We start from the raw sequence: 20,900 nt of genomic DNA on the forward strand, positions 1-20,900 counted from the left end.
ACCTGCTTAAAATACAAACATCGAATAAGATTTATGCACCGATGCATGGGTAGTGCATCGATGCACCCGTCAAGGGATGCATCGATACATGGTGTAGTGCATCGATGCATACCTTCAATAAGAAATGGAAATAACTTTCTTTTAGCCTAAGGATTTATAGTTTGAAATATATCAATTCGTATGCTGATAAGTATCATTGTATTACTATGTAGATTTAGAGCATAATCTTATTCCAAAACAATCGAAGGATTAGAATCGAGTCAAAGCAAGGCTGAGGTGAGTACATATTAGAAGTATGGTACAATGGAATAAGACTTGTGATAAGTCTAATTCCTAGGCTGATTTTCATATCACAATAGTTTTAAACATGCATACATGATAATTATTATGATACATGCATAAAGTCTATATGTTCATATGATTTGATAAATGATATATGTGAATATATTTAAATGCACATGTGGCATGGTAAGTGATATGAGTTATATGATCACAAGAGAAATGACATGAATACATGAACATATGAAATATAAGAATAATGCCCATGATATACGATATGAGAGCTATAGGTATAGTTGGCATGCCAAGAGTTGAGGGTTCTACGTGGTCCTTCGGGACATATATGTATCCTTTGGAACATTTACAGTGTCTTTTGAGACAGATTTGATCCACTGGAATATGTATATGGTTCTTAAGGAGTGGTCCTTCGGGACAAATACAATATATAGGTCATTCGGGACAAAATTTCATAACCCCTAGTGGAACCCATACGAGTTGTGGTGACAACATAGTGCACAACCTCAATGTACTCGAATACCTTGAGTTCTCAAAAATGTACATGGGCCTATAAAAGGTTATCAAAGGTAATTACATTGTTATAGTTGTATGTTACCTTATTATTATAGTTTACATTGAATTGTATACGACAGGATTGAATGGATAGATTGCATGTTCATATTCATACTAAATGCATTATTATTATATTTATATGCCTCACTAAGTCTATGACTTAGCGTGTAAGTGATTTACACGTAGGTACCAAGAATCAGGAAGAGCGGAAATAGGGTGGCAAGAACAGTAGCACTGCTAGAAGATCAGATCAGAAGTAACGGATAAAGTATGTCTTTTGCCGTGTATAGTGTTGGTATGTAAGAAAAGTGTCTGTTACAAATGCTCTGATCAGTTTTGTCTTGTTTTGGTTAACTTGTGTAAAGTAACAGTGTTATTTTAATGAAAGTTTTAAATTTCCTTGATTTTTCGTCAATAGTCAAAGTTTGAAAAGTCAATGTGACACATCGGACTCGTATCCGGGTCGGGTACGGGTTGAGGGTGTTACATTTAATGGTATCAAAGCTACGATTTAGTCGATTCTCGGCATAAACCAGAGTCTAGAGTGTCCTATAAAGTATTCATGCCAACAAAATAGTGAAAACTTCTGATCTGATATAATAGTAAGTATATTGTTTTGCTAATAGAACGATATGGTTATGTTCTTATAGATGTCCGGACATGGTAGCTTTAGAAGTGAAGCGGGAGATGATAGGCCCGCTGAAAGTAGTAATTCACCTGCAATATACAAATATAGATAACTACTCTTGTGGTAAAACGGTTTTCTTCAAAAGAATTTGAATGGCCACTACAAAATGTGTCGGCACATTTATACAACCTATAATATCATTTTCTACCTATAATATTTAATAAAAGTATCGACATTTAAATTTTACCTTCAATATCACTTTCTACCTGCAATCGGTCACAAATGCTTCTTTACTCCAAAACCCCAAACAACACATAAAAACCCTATTCGCGATTACTGTAATAATAAAAAAACTAGGGTTTCGACAACATACTTTTTCGATTCGACTGCATCAACAAACAAACAAACATCGCTTTAGAAACGCCTTCTGAAATGCATCAACAATTACGTTTCGATTTCAAAAACTCGTTCGTTCTATCGATTTTCAGAGGATATTTAGATATGGCCTTTATATTTTCATCGGATATGTTATTTATATTTAATCGATACAAATACAAAAGTGTCGATACTTTTATGCCAGGTGTCGATACTTTCGAAAGGATAATTACCTATTTCTTTGAAAGTGTCGATAATTTATTACACGTACTTACGAAAGTATCGACACTTTCAATATATCCGGTATCGTTTTACCGGTTTTATCATTTTGATATCGGTTTTATCATATTTTTAAATGTTATATTGTTGTGGATCGATATATTTTTTTAAAGTATCGACACATTATAGGCGCTAAAATTGCTTCTCTTTTAAATTCACAAAGTGTCGATCCTTATATAAAGTATCGACACTTTCAATATATTCGGTAACGTTTTACCGGTTTTATCATATTTTTACCTGGTATATCATTTTGGATCGATACATTTTTTAAAAGTATCGACACTTTATAGGATTTAAAACTGCTTCTCTTTTAAATTCACGAAGTGTCGATCCTTATATTAAAGTATCGACACTTTAAATGTATCCGATAGCGTTTTACCGGTTTTATCATTTCAATACCGGTTTTGTCATAGTTTTACCTGTTATATCATTTTGGATCGACACATTTTAATTTGGATCGACACGAACCGACAAGTTAAGTTTGCTGGTTGCACAATTTTTTAATATTTCTTCATGACTTAGACATACTACATTATTATTAGTCAACATTTCCGGTAGCGCTAAACCGAATTTATTAAATATCTTTTAATGTATCCGGTAACGCCGTATATTAACCGTATATTAACCCGCCTTTCATGAGACAATCCCTTTTTTCATGCATGCAATTATGGCTATGTAACACTGACTTTCAATGGGTACTGCTTGTTAATAACAAAATTAAAAGGACTATTATTCCTTTTTAATTTTATAATCTAAAATACTAAACTAAAATTTTAATATAAACCTTAACACTAAATATGAATTAAAATTGATATTCGGTTGGTTAAAGTTTTAACACTGCTGATACTTAAAATTGAGCCTCAAACTCAAATAGTTATGGAGATGAGATCCATTATTATTATAGAAACCTAAATAATTGAGCCTCAACATTACTGATGTCACCATATTTCAATTAGGTGGATTTATTCATTGGCGCACTTTACGAATATGGTGATGAATGACTTGTTAAGAATAATGGTTGTAAATGTGTCTGACCAAGAATCTCATCGATAAATAAGAATAGAAAAGTTTTAAAGAATCAAGTTAATACATGTAACATTGTTGGTTGGATTGTAGAGGAGTAACGGGAAACGGCATTGATACTATATAGTAAATTTAGTGCCAAAATCAGGGATGTTTGAGGCTCAGAGGATAGCTGGAAGAAGCAAAGGCAATGCGGCACAACAATTTCTACCCCGACCTTTAAGCTGCATTACTAACAATTACTTTTATGTAAACTATAAGCTCTTTTTTGCATTGTAAAGTAATAGATTTCTTGTCAATAGGAGGAATAAATCAGGTGACTGCCCCTTGTTTTGTTTCTTTCTGTTCCTAGTGTAATATCTTTTGGAAAGACTCAATGCTTATAATTTTATCCCTTTTATGCTTTTAATGTTTCTTTTTTTATTTTCTTATTAGCAGTTGAAATTGATTGTTAGTCACGAGATAGAATTTCTTATTTGGCAGATTGGGGTGTTGATTTTCATTATTTATAACAATTAAACATTAAATCAAAGAAAATTGAAATTTTCAATTATAAATTATAAATTCGTCCCACTGACAACCAATTCTAAAATAAACTAGATTTACTTTGAAATTTTTCAATATAATCCGACAAAGTATATAACATTATGAAAATTATATGAAAGAATTGTCGACCTACAACTGAAGCCCATACAATGCGAGTGCAAGCACTTGAAACCCTTCAAAAGCATTCAATTTTCTCAACTCCGTGAAACATTGAAGGGTGAGTAAAGAATCAGATCCTGCTTGATGGCTCAACCCAGTTAGACGAACCACATTTAACTCTCTCGCAACTTTATCCAAACTACCCAACAAGCCGAAACACTTCAAATTATGTTTGACATCAAATTTTGTCACCAAGAAGAGAGACTAATAGTCCCATAAAAGAATCAAGATCATTCGGTAGCGATTGTTGAATTAAAACCTTAACTAGAAATCCAAAGTCATAAGAACCATGAAAGGCCATCCACGTTAAACCTCTGAAATAATTGAACAACCCCAAATTCCAGAACATCGTGGCAAAATCTCTGGAATCAATACCCTTCTTTTTATTCTTTCTGAAACCCTTAAAGTTGAACTCCCATATGTAACAAAACGGCGTATCGAAGTCTGGCAGATTACCTTCATAGTCCGAAAAAGTTAAACCTAGCTGAGTCATATCCAAAATATCAATATTGGATTTCATGTACTGATAATTGATATGCTCGTCTCTTAATGCAATGATTTCTTTATCTGCTTTGAAAATAGTATTAGGATATTCAGTGTCGATTGAAACTAAAGGATACTCAAGAATCACACTTTGAATTAATCTAAATTCATATTCCAATTCATCTCGAAAGACTTGTCGAACAATCACTGGCTTTTGAGGAAGCTCCATGCTTTGGACTTGAAGGAAAAGTTGCATTTTTCTTAGCACAGTGCGTTTCTATTAGCAGCAGAAGGAGGAATTGCGTTTTTTCGTAGCACAGTAGGAAGGATGAGTTGCGTTGAAGTGATTGGCTTATTTAATAGAGTGCTGGAGGTATAATATAGTCGGTAACAAAAGCAAACTCCTACTATAACTCTATCTTCAACTCTCAGAATATTTATTTATTTAAAAGCATCAAATGAATGCTACACGATCATTAGGATATCACTAAACAATTTTTTCGAGGTTCTATAACCACATTAAATATAATTGGTTGTAATATTTATCGAGTATCAAAATCTCTCATGATATTTAATATATGAGGACATGTTCGAAAGGTATTCTTGAAATAGTCGTTAGAATGTATGCACCTTATGTTCGAAGTAGTCTTCATTAAAATTCTTGAAATTTTCTTTTAACCAATTCATATAGTTCCAAGCACCGCTTTAATCATCCAGTTTCTTCTAAGCACATGATAACATAGACCATCCAATGTATAATTCCTATCAATCACAATACCATTATGGATTGAGAGACTTAACTGGAATAAAATATTATCTAAAATAATTATACGTTACACACATGCAAGATTTTTTCATGAGTATCGAAATAAGTGTTGACTGCAGCGTATAATCTCAGAGCACGTAAAACACTTCAACTTGCTTTAAGTATTATACGATGGATCTAGGTAAATACTTTCTAATGTTATAAATAAACAAATAAAACCAATTATATAAAGTATTTATTAAAAATATATTAATTAACCAACAATTAACAAAAATATATATTTTTTAATATAAGATAAAACGGGCACTAATAGATCAGGCCAAGAAGAAATGTTGGACGAAGCACGACCTCAAATCTGCGTATGAACTACAACTCTAATCTTAACGGATGAGTCGTAGAAAATGTAAACCTGAAACGAACGACTCTACACCATAACCATTCCATCAACTATCATATTGCTTGCATTCACGAGGCATATAATGAAAGTGCAACCTCCAATCTTATTTGATAAGACTAAATATATATGTGACTCTATCAACGAAGAATCACCTAATCCCGATCCCCGACCAAGAACAAAGAGAGCTTCTTACTACCAGTTTTCATCAAAATTATCCATAAACCCAAGTCACATGCAATACGTAGTCCCTCAAAGATTCTCTAAAATTCCACATTAGCACCGAGCAAGATCCGATTACTTTTATAAACCCCTGATATAAATAATTACTATGTTGATCACGCAACACTCCATCACAATGATGCATGCTGCCGAATGCCATTTGTGTTTAGCTTGGTTCCTATAATTAGTAAGTGAATTTTATAAATATTTTTATGATATTATTTTGGTAAGAAAGCTTCAAGTTTAGGCCAATCCGCGAACCTCCCTCTAAAACACAATTTAGGTTTCCCTCCACAATACATATGAGAAAGCCCCCCCCCCCCCCCCCCCCCCTCCCTCTTCTCATATAACTAGTCAATTTTCTTATTCTTCTTTTCCATCAATTTCATTTCTTTTGATAAAAGATGGCTTTAAAATCATCTCCCTCTACTCCAAATCCGCTTTACTTAAACAATACTACCAATGACAAGCCACGAAGACGATCTTGATCTCCTTCTCTCTCTTCAAGAAAGTGTTCTGGAAACGCCTCCTGCTTCCCCTTCAAATCCACATTCTCATTCTCCAGGTGAAATCTCGTCCATCGCTGAACACTTCCCCATATTTTCTCTGATCGCTGCTTTGACTTTATTTGGATTCGCTCATTAAAAACCCATTCTAGGTATCTTTTATTTCTCCCTAGTTGTAAATTGGGTTTCTGCTTCTGCGTTTTTCCTATTTTCTTTTGTTTGTAGTTTTTATGTATGGGTTTCGGTTATTTTTGTTCTTGCTTTCGAGTCTGATAATGGGTATCTCTCGGTTTATTCACAAGTTTATTTGGGCTAAATTTGTAGGGTACCTATCAGATGATGGATCGCCAAGGCAAAGAGGAAAATCAGACTTGTCTGTCTTTAAGAAATTTGTCGAAGATTACTTGATTATGAACCCAAACCAGTTGAGAGACATGCAAAGTCGAAGCCATCGAGTTCAATGATATTCGAGTTGTAAAGTTTTCAGGTTTGCGTATAAGGGAAGGCCAAGTTCAAACACTTCAACTTCCATAGATTTAGTTGACTATTCTGATTCAATAAACCACTTCACCACTTTTATGCGCTTTTCTTTCAAAACAAATCATATATACTAAGTGCCAAATGACAACATTTTCTTCTGTTTGATAGGAAGCAATTGGTCAGACCTGCGGAACTAAGTGAGCATTTATCTGATATTCGTTTTGTTCGGCTATCAACTATAAAGTATGTAATTATACTTTTGCTTGTACATTATGCTTATACATATTGTTTTTGAACCTTAGATTATTACTTGTTAAGGCTTTGATAAAGCATTGCTATACATAAACTTCATCAGGTAGATGACAATATATTTTGGGCTTTTTGCAGGATTTTGTTGAGGGAGACACACTTTATGGTTGTTGGGCAACCATAGGAGTGTTGACTGAAAAGGGAACTCCGAAGACTAGTTCAATTGGGCAGAGCTATTGCATATGGAAAATTGGGTGCTTAGATGAAAATACCATTTCTCTTTTTTTGTTTGGTGATGCTTATGAGCAGAATTGTAAGGAGCAGGTTGGAACAGTTGTTACATTGTTCAGTTGCAGTGTTCGCAAAGACTCCAAGGTATCAATTTTGCCATGTTTTAATTGGGTTATATCTGGTACCCTTCATGAAGAAAGTAATACCTTCTGTGTTGTTTTGTAGGGATCTGGATTTTCCTTGAGAGCTACTGCATCCAACCAAATTCTAAAGATTGGTACCTCAGCTGACTATGGAGTCTGCAAGGGAAAAAGAAAAGATGGGATGGCTTGCACGCTTGTTGTAAATAAGTATGCTACATGTCTTCCTTAGGGTTCTTTTGATATATTGATTGTCTTTGCACAATGGACCTTGTGTACTTGACCTGATCTAGAAATGGGATCGAGAGAAACATCTGTTTTGTAATAAATGGTATGCGTAATTGATTGATCTGAGTGATGTAAGAGTAGCAAGCATCTCAGGAAACACTTTAAAGGAAAAATCATTTACAATGATGCTAGTAGGCTTTTTGAATGAATGAATGAAGTTTGCTTGTAAAAACTTTCCTACAATTCATGGTAACTGTCATGTCAAAAGAACAGAAAATGCTCAACACTTTTTAAAACTTCATTGGTAGGTTCATGTCAAAGGAGTCTGGTTTGTGCTGAATGTTTGAAATGTGGATTGATGAATTGTGCGCTCGACTGATTCTTGAGAAACTCTTAGATACAAAATTAGATATGAAATCATGACTACATACTTTGTTGAGTTTTTTTGAAGCTATTTCATATCTTTGTTATGTTCTCTCATACAATTTGGTATCTTATGTTTTATCATGCAGCTACTTTAAATCAATTGAATACAAGGCTATATGTTATCCAATTTTCCTTGTTTGTTTGTCTGCGTAATTTATCTCTTTCTATTTTCACTCTTAATGTTTTCTTCTATTATTTCAGGCGTCAAGGTGCTTACTGCCAATATCACAAATCCGTAGGCATTGCACTACCTTTATCTTTGTCTTGTTTTACCAGCATCACTGGAGTAGGTTGTAACTTGTAAATCATCCCTAGATAACTCTTTTCTGTTATGTTCTTTAGAAAGCATCAGAAAAATATTCCACAAAGAGAACCGAACTAATGGGAGGGTAGGTGATTGATGATTCATTTCATTACCGTGTCCTTTTATTGTCAAATTAAATTGTTCAATTAACCCCTTTTTCGATGTTCACAAGTTGACATTTTTTGCCCTCTTATCTCACAGGAACTTGAGAACAGCATTTAGAAATCCTCCTATATCAGAAGGAATATACATGGTTTATCCTCTATCTGATAATACAAACTTGAAAAAGCCGTCTAAGCCAGTTAAACTACTGTCTGTGGAAGCACTTAAACGTGCACTAAGGTATTTCACCGATAGCATCAATTATCCCTTCTGCAACTATAAGCCCGTTTAGAAACAGAACAAAGTAGAGAATCGACTGATTTTGAACTGTATTTGAATGAGCAGCAATGGAGATAAGGTGACAACAAATAGACACTCGCAGGGCATAAGATTTCTTAATGCAGTTACAGGTGTTTGATTATAAACCATCTCTGCTTATGTTGATTGCTAATCTTATGCTATATCCCGTTATCGACGTTTGATAATATGTTATAAAATGCCAGGGGAAATGGGTTCCAAAGTAGCAAATGGAGTATCTAAAATGGTTGGGTCAGAGAAGAGATAAATTATAAACCTTTGCTCATTGTCGATGATTCGTATTTTCGGTCTTCTTTTCTTTTGCTTTAAAGATTCATTCATCATCGCTCAGGAAAGAATCTGTTGTAAAACAAGACACATCTCTACAAAGAAACAAACATGTAGATTCAAAGAGAAGGAAAGTAGAGCAGGAGCAAACTTTGGAATTCAATTGGACTCTGCGATGGGAAACTGATTAACCTTTCACTCCATGGTGCCATATGTTTTGTGTTTTGGTGCACTGAAGTTAAACAATCCTTGAGAAATTTAATTAGTATATATATATATATATATATATATATATATATATATTATAGACTGTTAGTTAGCCTAATTCTATAACACTTTGTCCACTAAGTTAGCCTAATTCTATAACACTGTGTCCACTAGGTGTAAATTAATGGTGGAATCTTTTTAACATCCAAGAATCTTTTTAGAAGAATAAAATAATACGCTAATTTACAAAAAATAAAAAAAAGTTAAAAGAACTAATGTTGGCACATTGCCGATTATAAAAGGGTAGGAGGGTCTCTAAGGACATGGCTGGTAGCAAAAACCCGAGAAGGTAGGTTAATGTGCAAATTCCAATACAATATTGAAGTTAAAGACAAATGTTTGGGGATTGGTGATGAATATTTACCCACTTCTGGCGCTTAATGAAAATATTAAAAACTAATTGATCAATAGAGGGGAGGCTTGGATTTGGTATATTTTATTATTCGAATTTGAAATTCTTTTAGGTATGTTTAGTTCGTGTAATATTTTATTATTGGACTAATAATGTTTTTCAAAAATTATTTTCTATTTTTGATTTACAATAATTCTTTCATGACCCATTATCAACTATTAAAAAAATTATAATTTTTCATCAGTTTCACATGTAATAATAATTCTTGACATTTCAATTTATATTATACTAAAATCTAAAATGCTTTTGAGGTATCATATGGTGCATTTATATGCGTTATTGAAGAAAAAAAAAAGGAAATATTATTCTCTTAGAGGTTTTGAGTTTGATAAGTTACATTTGAAGAGTGTTTGTAGATTATCAATAAATTAAGAAAGTTTTAAACATATATTATTTTGTAATAACCTCATATCATTTAAAAAAAAGCGTGATTTTAAAATGAAAAATTGGATAGTTGGTGGCTAAAATGAAAACACAACCTAACTTCGGTGATCTATTTCAAAAAATATTTTTTAATGGCTAAAGTTAACGTTTTTTTTATAATTAGATGACCCAACCATGTAGCCTGTCCTTATTCTAAAATAAGGACGGGTGAAAGTTAACTTTGTAGATCATTGTTTTAGTCGTCTTGCTTCCATGGTTGTCGGTCATTACTTTTCTGCGTGTTATTTGAATGTGATTATTATAAATACGAAACCATAAAGATGAGCATGGCATGGTCTTGGCTTTCGGCCCTGTTTTTAAGCCACCATTGTTAACAGCAATGGTTGTGATGTCAATTTCTCTCAAATACATTCATTGTGTTTTTATATCACTGTAATTCACATCAAACCAAACCATAAAAGAAAAAAGAAGTTGAATCATTATTATTAGCATAGCACCATCATTCTTTTCTCCCCAAATAAATTTCTTTATTAATAAACCCAAAATTGTTCATCATTCATTATCTCATCAAAAGTCAAATATAATTTTTTTGAAATATTGTCATTAAAATTTATAATTTCACATGTTAACTTAAATAAATTGTGTTTTTTAATTCAATTAATTAAACTTATACTCATAAAGGAATTATTAGGGTTTTCTAACTTTTCTTTAACCGTCTTTTTTTATATTTTTTGTGTCCTTTTTTTAATTTAGCTAACGACTTAATATTAATTATTAATCGTCGATGATTATTATTTTTGTTGTTCGCTTTCATATTATGTTCTTTATTTTTTTTATTTTTAAATAAAACTTTATACTATTGTAACACATTTTTTTCCTCTACTGTCTGACTTGTATATGGTCCACCTCTGAACATGTAATTAAACGGTCTCTGATCTCATGCAAAATTTACTTTAAAAATAATTTGGACCGATTTTTTTACGTAAAGCATATTTTTCAACGATTGACTGACAATAATGTACACGTGGCATGTTGTATGACAATAGTCGGTGGATCCGCTGATGCAAAATTACACGTGTGATTAAAAAGACGCATGAATTAGGTGAAAAACGCCAAATAATATTTCAAATTTTACCAAGCAGTCCAAAATATCAAATTTTGTCCGACCAATACTCCTCTACTAATTAAATGGAATTCATTCACACCAAAATTTCTGCACGTTCAAAAAGTAATAAAATTTCGAATTCAACTGATTTAAATAAAAAATGGTTTTTTTATGTAAATAGATCCATTAGTTTTACTAAAAATATTTAAAATTATAAATTTTTTTTATTTTAAATATATAATTAAAATAATTTTTATAAGACACAATAAACTAGTCACTCGATATCATACAATGACTATATAAGGAAACGATTAAAATTTGAACAAAATATAATAGAAACAAATATGTGATTACATTAGAAAACGAATCACAACAAGTGATTAAATTATTGAAAGACTACTAACAATTGTAAATCAAACTGAACATCGTAAGAAAACTATCTACGAACGTAAATCGTGTATTCAAGTCCAACCTGAGGGTCCAAAACAGAGAAACTCAACATGATAATAAATGTGACATCTTGATCAATCGATGAGACATTAAATCTAACATTTAAAAATTTTGCAAAATAAATGGTCAAATAACCGAAAACGTGTAAAAATATAAAATTATTAAAAGAAAAAAAATGAGAAACAAAAAATGCAAAGGATCGACGAACAATATAAATATCAATATCATTGCCTGTCAAACAAAATTAAAAAAAGTTGACAACCTTAAGGATTTAGAGAGGAAAAAAAGTGGTTGGGGAATTTATCTTAAAACTTGAATTTTATTTAATTAGTTACTTATTTTATCAATTATAATCGTCTTGAAATTTTATTTGTATTTATCGTATATAAAAAGTTTATATTATTAATATATGTGTATCTACTTTAAAAAATATTTATAGATATATCACTTGAAACGACTAATATATTATATTACATTTCATTATACGTTTTGTACAGAATAAAATAGGGTAATCAAATTGGTTTGTACATGTGTACTTGGGTGCACTAAAAAGCAATTAAGATGGCACATAGGTTAGGTTCAGCTCATGCTTAATAATCAGGGTACGTCATTTCCAATCACCTTCCCGAAACCTTTTTGTCCCATGTTTCAAAAGTGATCCGCCTTACCTTAATTACTGAAACAGTAACTGGAAATTTGACTATTCTTATCATGATAAAATCAACCTGTTTTTTTTTCTTAGTTTATTCAATTGCTTTTACTATTATCACCTTAAATAATAACTAGCTCTACTTCATTCACTTGGCTCAAATAAATCATAAGTTTATCATAAATGCTGATTTTTCAGAGCATATTATTAAGGGAGAGATACATGTAAATTTTTGAATCAATCTGATATTTTTATCGTATAGATCTAAAATAATATATTTATTAATATAAATATCTAAAAATTAAGTTTTTATATAAAAAATAATTAAATATATTTATTTTACTTAAAATTTGACATGAATAGTCTATATAAAACGAAATATTAAATTATTAAAAGATCATTCCGTACAAGAATTTATGGAGGTGTATAAAACCCACCAAACGCTAGTGTAAGTGGTCCTTATCCTACATGATTTGTGGGAAAAAAAATCCACAAATGAGATTAAAAATTATACACGTTCTTAATATTTACTTTTTAGATTCTTCAATAAAATTTAAAACAGACATATAATCAATAATAAATTTTAAAAATATATTTATAGAATCAAATCAAATTAAAATTAAATTGTCATCTTTAAATATACCCACCAAAATTAAAAAGAAACATTCAATAAATTAATTGATGAATGATATACGACCTATCTTTGAGATTTGCCAAAATCTCAATAATAATAATAAATACAAGTTTGAAATTGTTTATATTTAGTTTATAAAATTTTTGAAGTTAAGCACTGGTTGTACCTAATCTCATGTCTACATTAATTTAAGAAACACAGCCATATTTCAATTAGAAAAAAACAATTAATTAAAGAAATCATTTTAAAATTAACAATTTGTGTATTATTTTTTTATTTTTAGTTACTTGATGATTCGTATTATATCTAACAAGATCTTTTCCCCAAAAAAATTACAAAATAAAAATAAATTTACCCTGAAAAAACAAGAATCAAGAGGCAAAGATCCAAAAGGGTAGTGCTGGTCAACCCGCAGTAGCCGGTTTCTGTCACTTCATTCTCCCTCAAAACGACCTGCGACCATGGGTTTCGCGCGAAATTTGCCGGTTCCTTTAACAAGCTTATAAATAATTCTTATTCTTCTAATATTTTTCCTTGTCATCTCTGAAATGAAATTCGTTGCCCACTCTTAGCGGGAATTCCTTCTTTTCTTTTATATTTTTCGTACTTCGCCGACACTTTTATCTCAAGACCCTTTCTCAAAAAAGAATTAAATATTTAATTTTTAAAAAACAAAGTGGATTGAATATCTGCATCATCACCCAACTTTTCCTTTTTTTTAAAAAAAATATAACTTGTTTTTGTTGTTCTATAATTGGTTTACATTTACATACGAAAGAGTATTCAAATTGGTCGCAGCAGGTAGAAGGGATGATGTTCTTTGGCGGCAATATAATTTATAAAAAATAATACGTATTGGTACTCAAATCACTTGTCTTGTTGTGTTTATCTGTATTCTTTATCTCAAAAATTTCGGTAGATTTGTTTAGTCTATTAAACAATCTTAGCTTATGGCTCTCCCCCATCACTTCGATCTGGGTTTCCTTTTTTTTTCTGTGTCTGGGTTTTCAAATGCAAATATGTTAATGGGGTATCATTGATAATCTCAAAGGGTTAACTTGTTAAGTGCCCAGTGTTGTTGGGGTATTTTTGGATTTTTTAAGCTTGAAAGAACATGGTGATGGTGATTTGTTGTATGGAGAGATTGATTTGAATATTTCGAAGAATTTGAGGTGTAACTAAGCAGTAAGAGAAGAAAATATGCCTTGCTTTCAAAAGAAAAATGTTGTGGTTGGTATTCGATTTGATAATCAAAGCCGGGATTTGCTTAATTGGGCTATTGTAAAAGTTGCTCAGCCTGGTGATTGTGTTGTTGCAGTTCATGTTTCCCCGAGTTCCGGTAAGCCATTTTTCATTGCTTTTTCAGTGAATTTTGTACAATTTGCCTTCTAAATACTAAATTGAAGTTTCAATGTAGATCATGCTTTGGGGCAGAAGTTGTTGTTAGAGCGTTATCTAGAAGCATATGAAGGCCTGTGTTCTATAAAGAAGGTTGCTTTCATTACCGAAACTCTGGATTTCGATGGCTTTCACTTTAAAAGAATGAAAAAAAGATATTGATCTTTACCAGAATTTTCATGCTTGGCTTTCAGGTTAATCTTAAAGGTGAGATTTGTAAAGGAAGTTCGATACGAAAAGTTTTGATTCGAGAGGCGGTGAACTATGCTGCTGTTGCTTTAGTTGTGGGTATAGACAAGCTTGGTGCTCTTGGGTAAGTTGTGTTAAAAAGACTCAAACCTTTTCAGTTGTTTAAATTGGTGTGATTCTTAGTCTCATTACTCAGAAAAACAGATAATGTTTTCAGGGGTTGGACTTCCACGGCTAGATATTGCGCGAAGCGATTGCCAACGACTACCAATGTTCTGGCCATCAACAATGGAAAATTTGTTTTCGAAAGATCCAACAATAGTGAATCACCAGGTCTGGTTTTTAACCTGTCCTAGAAATAAGAAGGAACTTGTTTCATGTTTCTACCGTGGACTTCATAAGTAATTAGATGATGTACTTTCAATTATGTCAGGTCTTAAAGGTGATCCGAGACCAAGTCTTTGTTTGTCCGACAACCTTGGTGTTAGAGAATGTCAATCAGAATATGGTGACTCTGAAGTAGGGTCTGAGATATTCAGTTTCGAACGGATTCGAAGCTCCAAAGATGGATCAAGAGCCAGTAGTGAAGATTCAAAGATTGAAACATTGAATGTTATTCATGAAGACAAGAGAATCACTATACGGTCGATTCCTCTTTTTGCTATAGATAATTTAGACTATAAGCCTGGTTGGCCCCTCCTCCTGAGGGCTAGTGAAGCAACACCACAAGCAAAGCATGCCAGGAGTTTGTCGGTTGTCAAATGGGTGATGAACTTACCAAGTCGTTCCCCTCATGATCATACTCCTCGATGTTCAAAAATCAAGAAAATAGATCAGAGTGAAACTGAAGATGACAATGATGGGACTGGGACCAATTCATCTATGCAATATGAGTTGCAAAAATGCTTGGATATACTCCTGAAAACGAATTCATCAGATTGCCGATGGTATAATTATGGAATTCTAAAAGATGCAACTGATCAATTCTCCACAGGTTTTTATCCCCAACTTGCCTTGCAACCAATGATGTGTTCTTAATTACTTTTTTTGTGTTTTTTAAGTTTTCTAAGATTCTGTTTCATAGCAGAGAACTTAATCGGAAAAGGAGGGAGCAACCGTGTTTTTAAAGGGATCCTTCCTGATGGCAAAGCAGTGGCTGTCAAGATTCTGAAGTCATCGAAAGAGGCATGCAAGGATTTTGCGAATGAAATCGACATCATCTCCTCACTTAAGCATAAACACATCATGCCTCTAATTGGTGTCTGCATTAAAGATCATGATCTAATATCTGTCTACGATTTCTCGTCCAAGGGAAGCTTAGAAGAAATTCTGCAGAGTACAACACTACGACTTCAACTAGATCTGTGTTTTTTTTTCCTTTGCTTGATAAATGTTGTGGTAAACCATTGATCCAATCTAACATATATTGTAGGGAACAAAAAAGGAAAACATGCCTTGTCATGGGAACTCAGATATAACGTTGCTGTTGGAATTGCTGAAGGCCTAAACTACGTACATAATGAGCTTTCTCGACCTGTTATTCATAGAGATGTGAAGTCTTCAAATATTCTTCTTTCAGATGGGTTCGAACCAAAGGTAATTTAAATGATACATTGTTCGAAAATGAAATACGTCACAAATCGATCGCGTGGTCATTGTTTTTTTCCCGATGTGACAGTTATCTGACTTCGGGTTAGCAATATGGGGACCAACTGATTCATCATTCCTAATTCAAGCTGATGTTGTTGGAACCTTCGGGTATTTAGCTCCTGAATATTTTATGTACGGTAAACTTAGTGACAAGGTCGATGTCTATGCTTTCGGCGTTGTTCTACTCGAATTGCTATCAGGAAAAAGACCGATAAGCTTTGAGAATCTGAAAGGCCAGCAAAGCTTGGTCATGTGGGTAAGAGTCTTCTCTAAAATAAAGTGTTCCATTCACATCTGCATCAATGATCAAATAAAATTTATGTACTTGAAAAATTGAAGGCAAAGCCAATAATAGAGAGTGGAGATGTGAAAGGCATACTGGATCCAAATTTGAATGGAAATATCGATGACTCAAATGCATAGGATGGTTCGAGCAGCATCACTTTGCATCACACGTTCGGCTCGACTTCGTCCTAAGATGAGACAGGTAATCTGTCCTTTGTATAAGATCGTTCAAGAAAAAAGGGGTTAAATTACATTTACAATTTGCATTGAAGGATTTGCATTGATCCTTCAACTTGTGCAGATACTTGAACTCTTAAAAGGGGAAAAAACAGTTGAAAAATGGGGAGAGACAAACAATGAGAACGCAGAAAGCCAGGAACATCATAACGACGATGAAGTTTATCCGAATTTGAGGCCAGAGTTACATTTAAGTGTTGCGATGCTTGATGTTGATGATGATTCTACATCATTTAGTAGTATGGAGCAAGGCAATAGCTTCTCAACCGAAGAATATCTAAAAGAAAGATGGAGCCGATCATCAAGCTTCAATTAGATTCTTTGTTTTTTCTTCTTTTGGTTGGCATCTTGAAGTTTTTAAAACACGATGTTTGCCTCAAACCCAGCTTTGGGATTTGTTTGTAATGTGCAGTCAAGAAAGAAAGAAAAGGGAGAATAGCAGCACCCCGTGTTGAGGTGTACTTTGGAGAACGTTGATTGTTGTGAAAATAATAATATGATTGTCTATGCAACGTTTTCCCGGAAAATCAATTATAGTAGAACAAGCATACCCTAAATTCACGGAGAATACAAAAACCGAGTGGATCAAGAAAAAAAAGTAAGTTTATAAACAGCAACAACATATAAATGGGTTATATTCCCAGCCGTTGCTCAATGGAGAATTTTTTTTATGAATTACTCAATGATTCACATGCTTGTACCCATACACACTTGCAATCCACCAGGCCCTGATAACTCTCATACACACACCTGTTTTCATTTTCATACCAAAACTGTGCCAGCCTCGAGTGAAGATAAGGCTGCTGTTGATGATACTGCTGAGTCTCGGGAGAAGGAGTCGAAGAAACGTCCTTTAGGTAATTGAGAAGGGTTAAGGAACGAACCGCCTCTTTGGAGGATGAGTTTGTAAGATTGAGGGCAGTGAACCAGCTGCTGCTGATGAGATTACGAGGTCAGGCTGCATTGTAGGCTGAGGTTGCGAGGCTAAAGTGAAGAATCGAAGGGGGGGATCGGATCGTTTCCTCATCAGAAACCAGCAATTAATACTAACATGATGAATGTGCCAGGTGGTGCTTATGTGATGAATCCCTGCAATGTGCAATGCAACGATCAGATGTATTGCCTTCATCATGGAGTCAAAGATAAATCAGGAGAAGCTGCAGTGCTGAATGTACAAGGATTTAATGGTTGCGACTTGGATAATATTAAGTGCTTGGCGAATCACAACTCTGGAGTGAAGGAGCTTTGATGTTTCGATAGTGCTTTTATTGCTTTCACCCATTCCTATTTTGCATGTCATCAACAAAGCACAGCGAGTTTTCTTTTGCCAGTGTTTGCAGATGCGTACTCAACAACTCTTTAACTGAAATTTTAATAAAAAGACTTCTAAAGAGTGTAATGGTAACGTACATTATACATTATCAGTGAAAATTGTTGATCTGGCAATTTGGGTAGGTGAAAGATTAAATATTTATTTGTAACCCGAGTAGAATAAATTTACTATACGTTTCCGAAGTTAAAGCCTTATCCCTTTATTATAACCGTACCTAATTTACTTCAGTTTTTTAAGTTTTATGATTAAAATAATAAAGTAAAATTGACTAACTAGTGTGAGACATTAAAATAAACCAAGAATCTTTAATATATTTTTTATGCAACATTCAATCTAACATCCTTCATCTATCAATTAATCATTTGATTAATAAAATTTTCAACCTTTTTCATCAACACCCTTGTAAAATCTAAAGATTTCGCTTGCAAATTCAATGGAGTTCAGCCTACTAGCTTATGTTTGGAGTGTGACTGAGTACTTAAGATTTCTCGGATTCAATCTACTAGCTTAGATCAAAGAAAGAAAGACCCATCAAACAAAGTCTCAGCATACTGATGGGGCAGATCCGATCCCTAAATAACCTAATCTAATGATCACATAGAAACAAAGAAAAAAAAGGAGAGATAGAGAGAACAACAGAAACAGTAAATTTCTCGATCTACTAATAAAAAAACAGTTTTTGATAATATCTACAGATTATATAGAAAGAGAAATACCTGCAACTGCTTACGTTTCTTCTTGGGACTGCCATGAGAACAGTCAAACAGATCAGAAACATGATCCAGAACTCCCATTTTTCTCGTCTAATCTCTGACTTAAATGAACCTTTCTTCTTCTTCTTCTTCTCAGCTCTGATAATGAAACGAAGAAGGAACAGTGAAACAGTAGAGTATATACAAAGATAAAGGACGCTCCAACCAGAATATCCTTTCAAAAAGTTAAAAGGGTTTTTGGCTGTGTAAAGAGTGATAATGATGCAGACGAGTAAATGTAAGGAATTACACCGCTTAATTTATACAAATGCAAAAGGTTTTAGATAATTTCTTTCTTTCTTTTTTTTACTTACAGAGAGTTGTTTCTTCGCGGAAATCTATGTCGTTGGATTTTCAGTGGCTCGCTAGTTTTCCGACACGTGTCTGAGATTTTTTTTTTTTAAACTCGGATGGTGAGTGTATGGAGATGAGTAACAGACACCAACTTCGGACAGCGGTGTGTGCGCGCTAGTGGGGTCCATTTCAGCTGTTATTTTGTCGCGACTCTGGAGAGAAGAGGAAAATTCCACGCGCTATGGCCTTGGGTTGAGATCCACCGCCAAGTGTGAACCAATATCGCGGCTATCGCCTGACCATCTAGCCATTAATTCGGCCACGCGTTTCGGTTGTAGTAGTGTTTACGAATGATGGTTCGGGGCTTTTGATGCAGTGGGTCCCATGAGTTTGGCCTTTTATCTCAATCCAGCCCACATAATAATACAAACGAAAAAGAGGGCATATTATTAAGTAAAATTATGTTGATGTACGATAAGAATGATGGAGACTAGTAAACTAGTTCACATAATGGTGTTGGAAGTCTATAAGATGGGTTCGAAAGTTTTTCAAGGTCTTGAGATTGATTTAGAAGAATTTTAAGAGGATCATGTTAACGGAAAAGATTTATATAGTTTGATATAGATATATATATATATATATTAATGTTTTGAGTAATAGATAGTGTGAATCATAATGGATGTCCGATAAATGCTTTTGAAATGTAATTCTGATATTTTAGTTTATAATACTGTGAATTACTGCCTTAAGGTAATTTCATCCTAATTAATTTAATTATTATATTAAACATTATCCTCTAAGATTAATACATCCTTCTAAACTTTGTATAGCTTCCACGTTAAATTTACAAATTTTGTTGATATTTCAGTACTCAACAACTTGTATACTATACATCCAATGTCGCTCAAGATAGTTTTTATTGTTTTACCATGCACACCAAGCTATACTTGTTGAACAGTTGTGAACATTATCTGGGCCATTTCCAAAGCAGCTTCAAATACTAAGACCCCAGTTTCGCTCAATTTAAACTTACCAGACCCAGTTTTTGAAGGCTTTTATATCCGGTTTTGCCTGTTGGATCCAACAGCCCATGAGTTTTAAAGCAAAACATTACGTCATTATTATCCCCGGTATAATTTTTTTTGTTAGTAAATTATATCGTAACACGTAATTAATAAATTCAATATGATTTAAATATGTTGGATGAATCCATCAAGCGATTTCAATAAAAGGGAAAGTGTTGTTCTCTTCAGAGGTCATGAATTTGAATAGATATGTGTGCAGGGTGTGTGCGTTATCAATGATTAAAAATGATTATGAACGATTATTATCTTTTAATCACTTCATACTATTCAAAAAAATGTTACATTCTATTAACAGGTGAAGTGACCAACAACAGAGGATGGTTTAAGGTGAAGATGTGTGGTTCTGATGGTGGTTCCGATAGCCTTAGAGATGATGATGATTTACGGTGAAAGATGGTGTATGTCTTTTTCTCTTCATGGAATTGATATTTATAATGGTTTGAATACGTGTCAGTTAGGAGTTGTCATATCTCTTATATCGTATTAACATCATAGGATTTGAGAGCTTAGACTAGAAGGTTACAGTTGTCAACACATGATGAAAATGATTTATATGGGTGTGTTTATAGAGATAGTAGGTGATTGATATGTGATTGTTTGTGGGATGCAACTATAAGAGTTTGCAAGGTCTTGCATTTGCGTCCTCTAAATTTCGCATAGGTGACATTGGAAGATCTCAAAATGAAAAGTTCACTTATATGAAGGGTCGCATAACATATATTATAGGTTGAGCAGTAGATGCTTTTTTTTACCATAAAATTGACCAATTTGGATGTTCCTTTTAACGTTGGTTTTGATTTG

At 33.2% G+C, this 20,900-nt stretch overlaps 1 protein-coding gene and 3 pseudogenes across 1 annotated transcript; 3 read left to right on the plus strand and 1 right to left on the minus strand.

Annotated features, from left to right (window-relative positions):
• Nucleotides 1-3,829: 3,829 nt before the first annotated feature.
• LOC120134227 lies at nt 3,830-4,571 on the minus strand (annotated as a pseudogene).
• Nucleotides 4,572-7,415: 2,844 nt separating this feature from the next.
• On the plus strand, nt 7,416-9,220 carry LOC120134228 (the record flags this gene model as incomplete). The annotated part of the gene is made up of 7 exons (XM_039150702.1): nt 7,416-7,540; nt 8,186-8,219; nt 8,327-8,373; nt 8,490-8,630; nt 8,736-8,800; nt 8,894-8,951; nt 9,040-9,220. Coding segments are annotated over 7 exons (597 nt in total), but the record flags the coding sequence as incomplete, so codon positions are not given.
• Nucleotides 9,221-13,637: 4,417 nt separating this feature from the next.
• On the plus strand, nt 13,638-17,138 carry LOC120134641 (annotated as a pseudogene).
• Nucleotides 17,139-17,262: 124 nt separating this feature from the next.
• On the plus strand, nt 17,263-17,884 carry LOC120134229 (annotated as a pseudogene).
• Nucleotides 17,885-20,900: the final 3,016 nt, after the last annotated feature.

Source organism: Hibiscus syriacus, unplaced genomic scaffold (assembly GCF_006381635.1).
Source record: "Hibiscus syriacus cultivar Baekdansim isolate YM2019G1 unplaced genomic scaffold, ASM638163v2 tig00110597_pilon, whole genome shotgun sequence".
NCBI lineage: Eukaryota > Viridiplantae > Streptophyta > Magnoliopsida > Malvales > Malvaceae > Hibiscus > Hibiscus syriacus.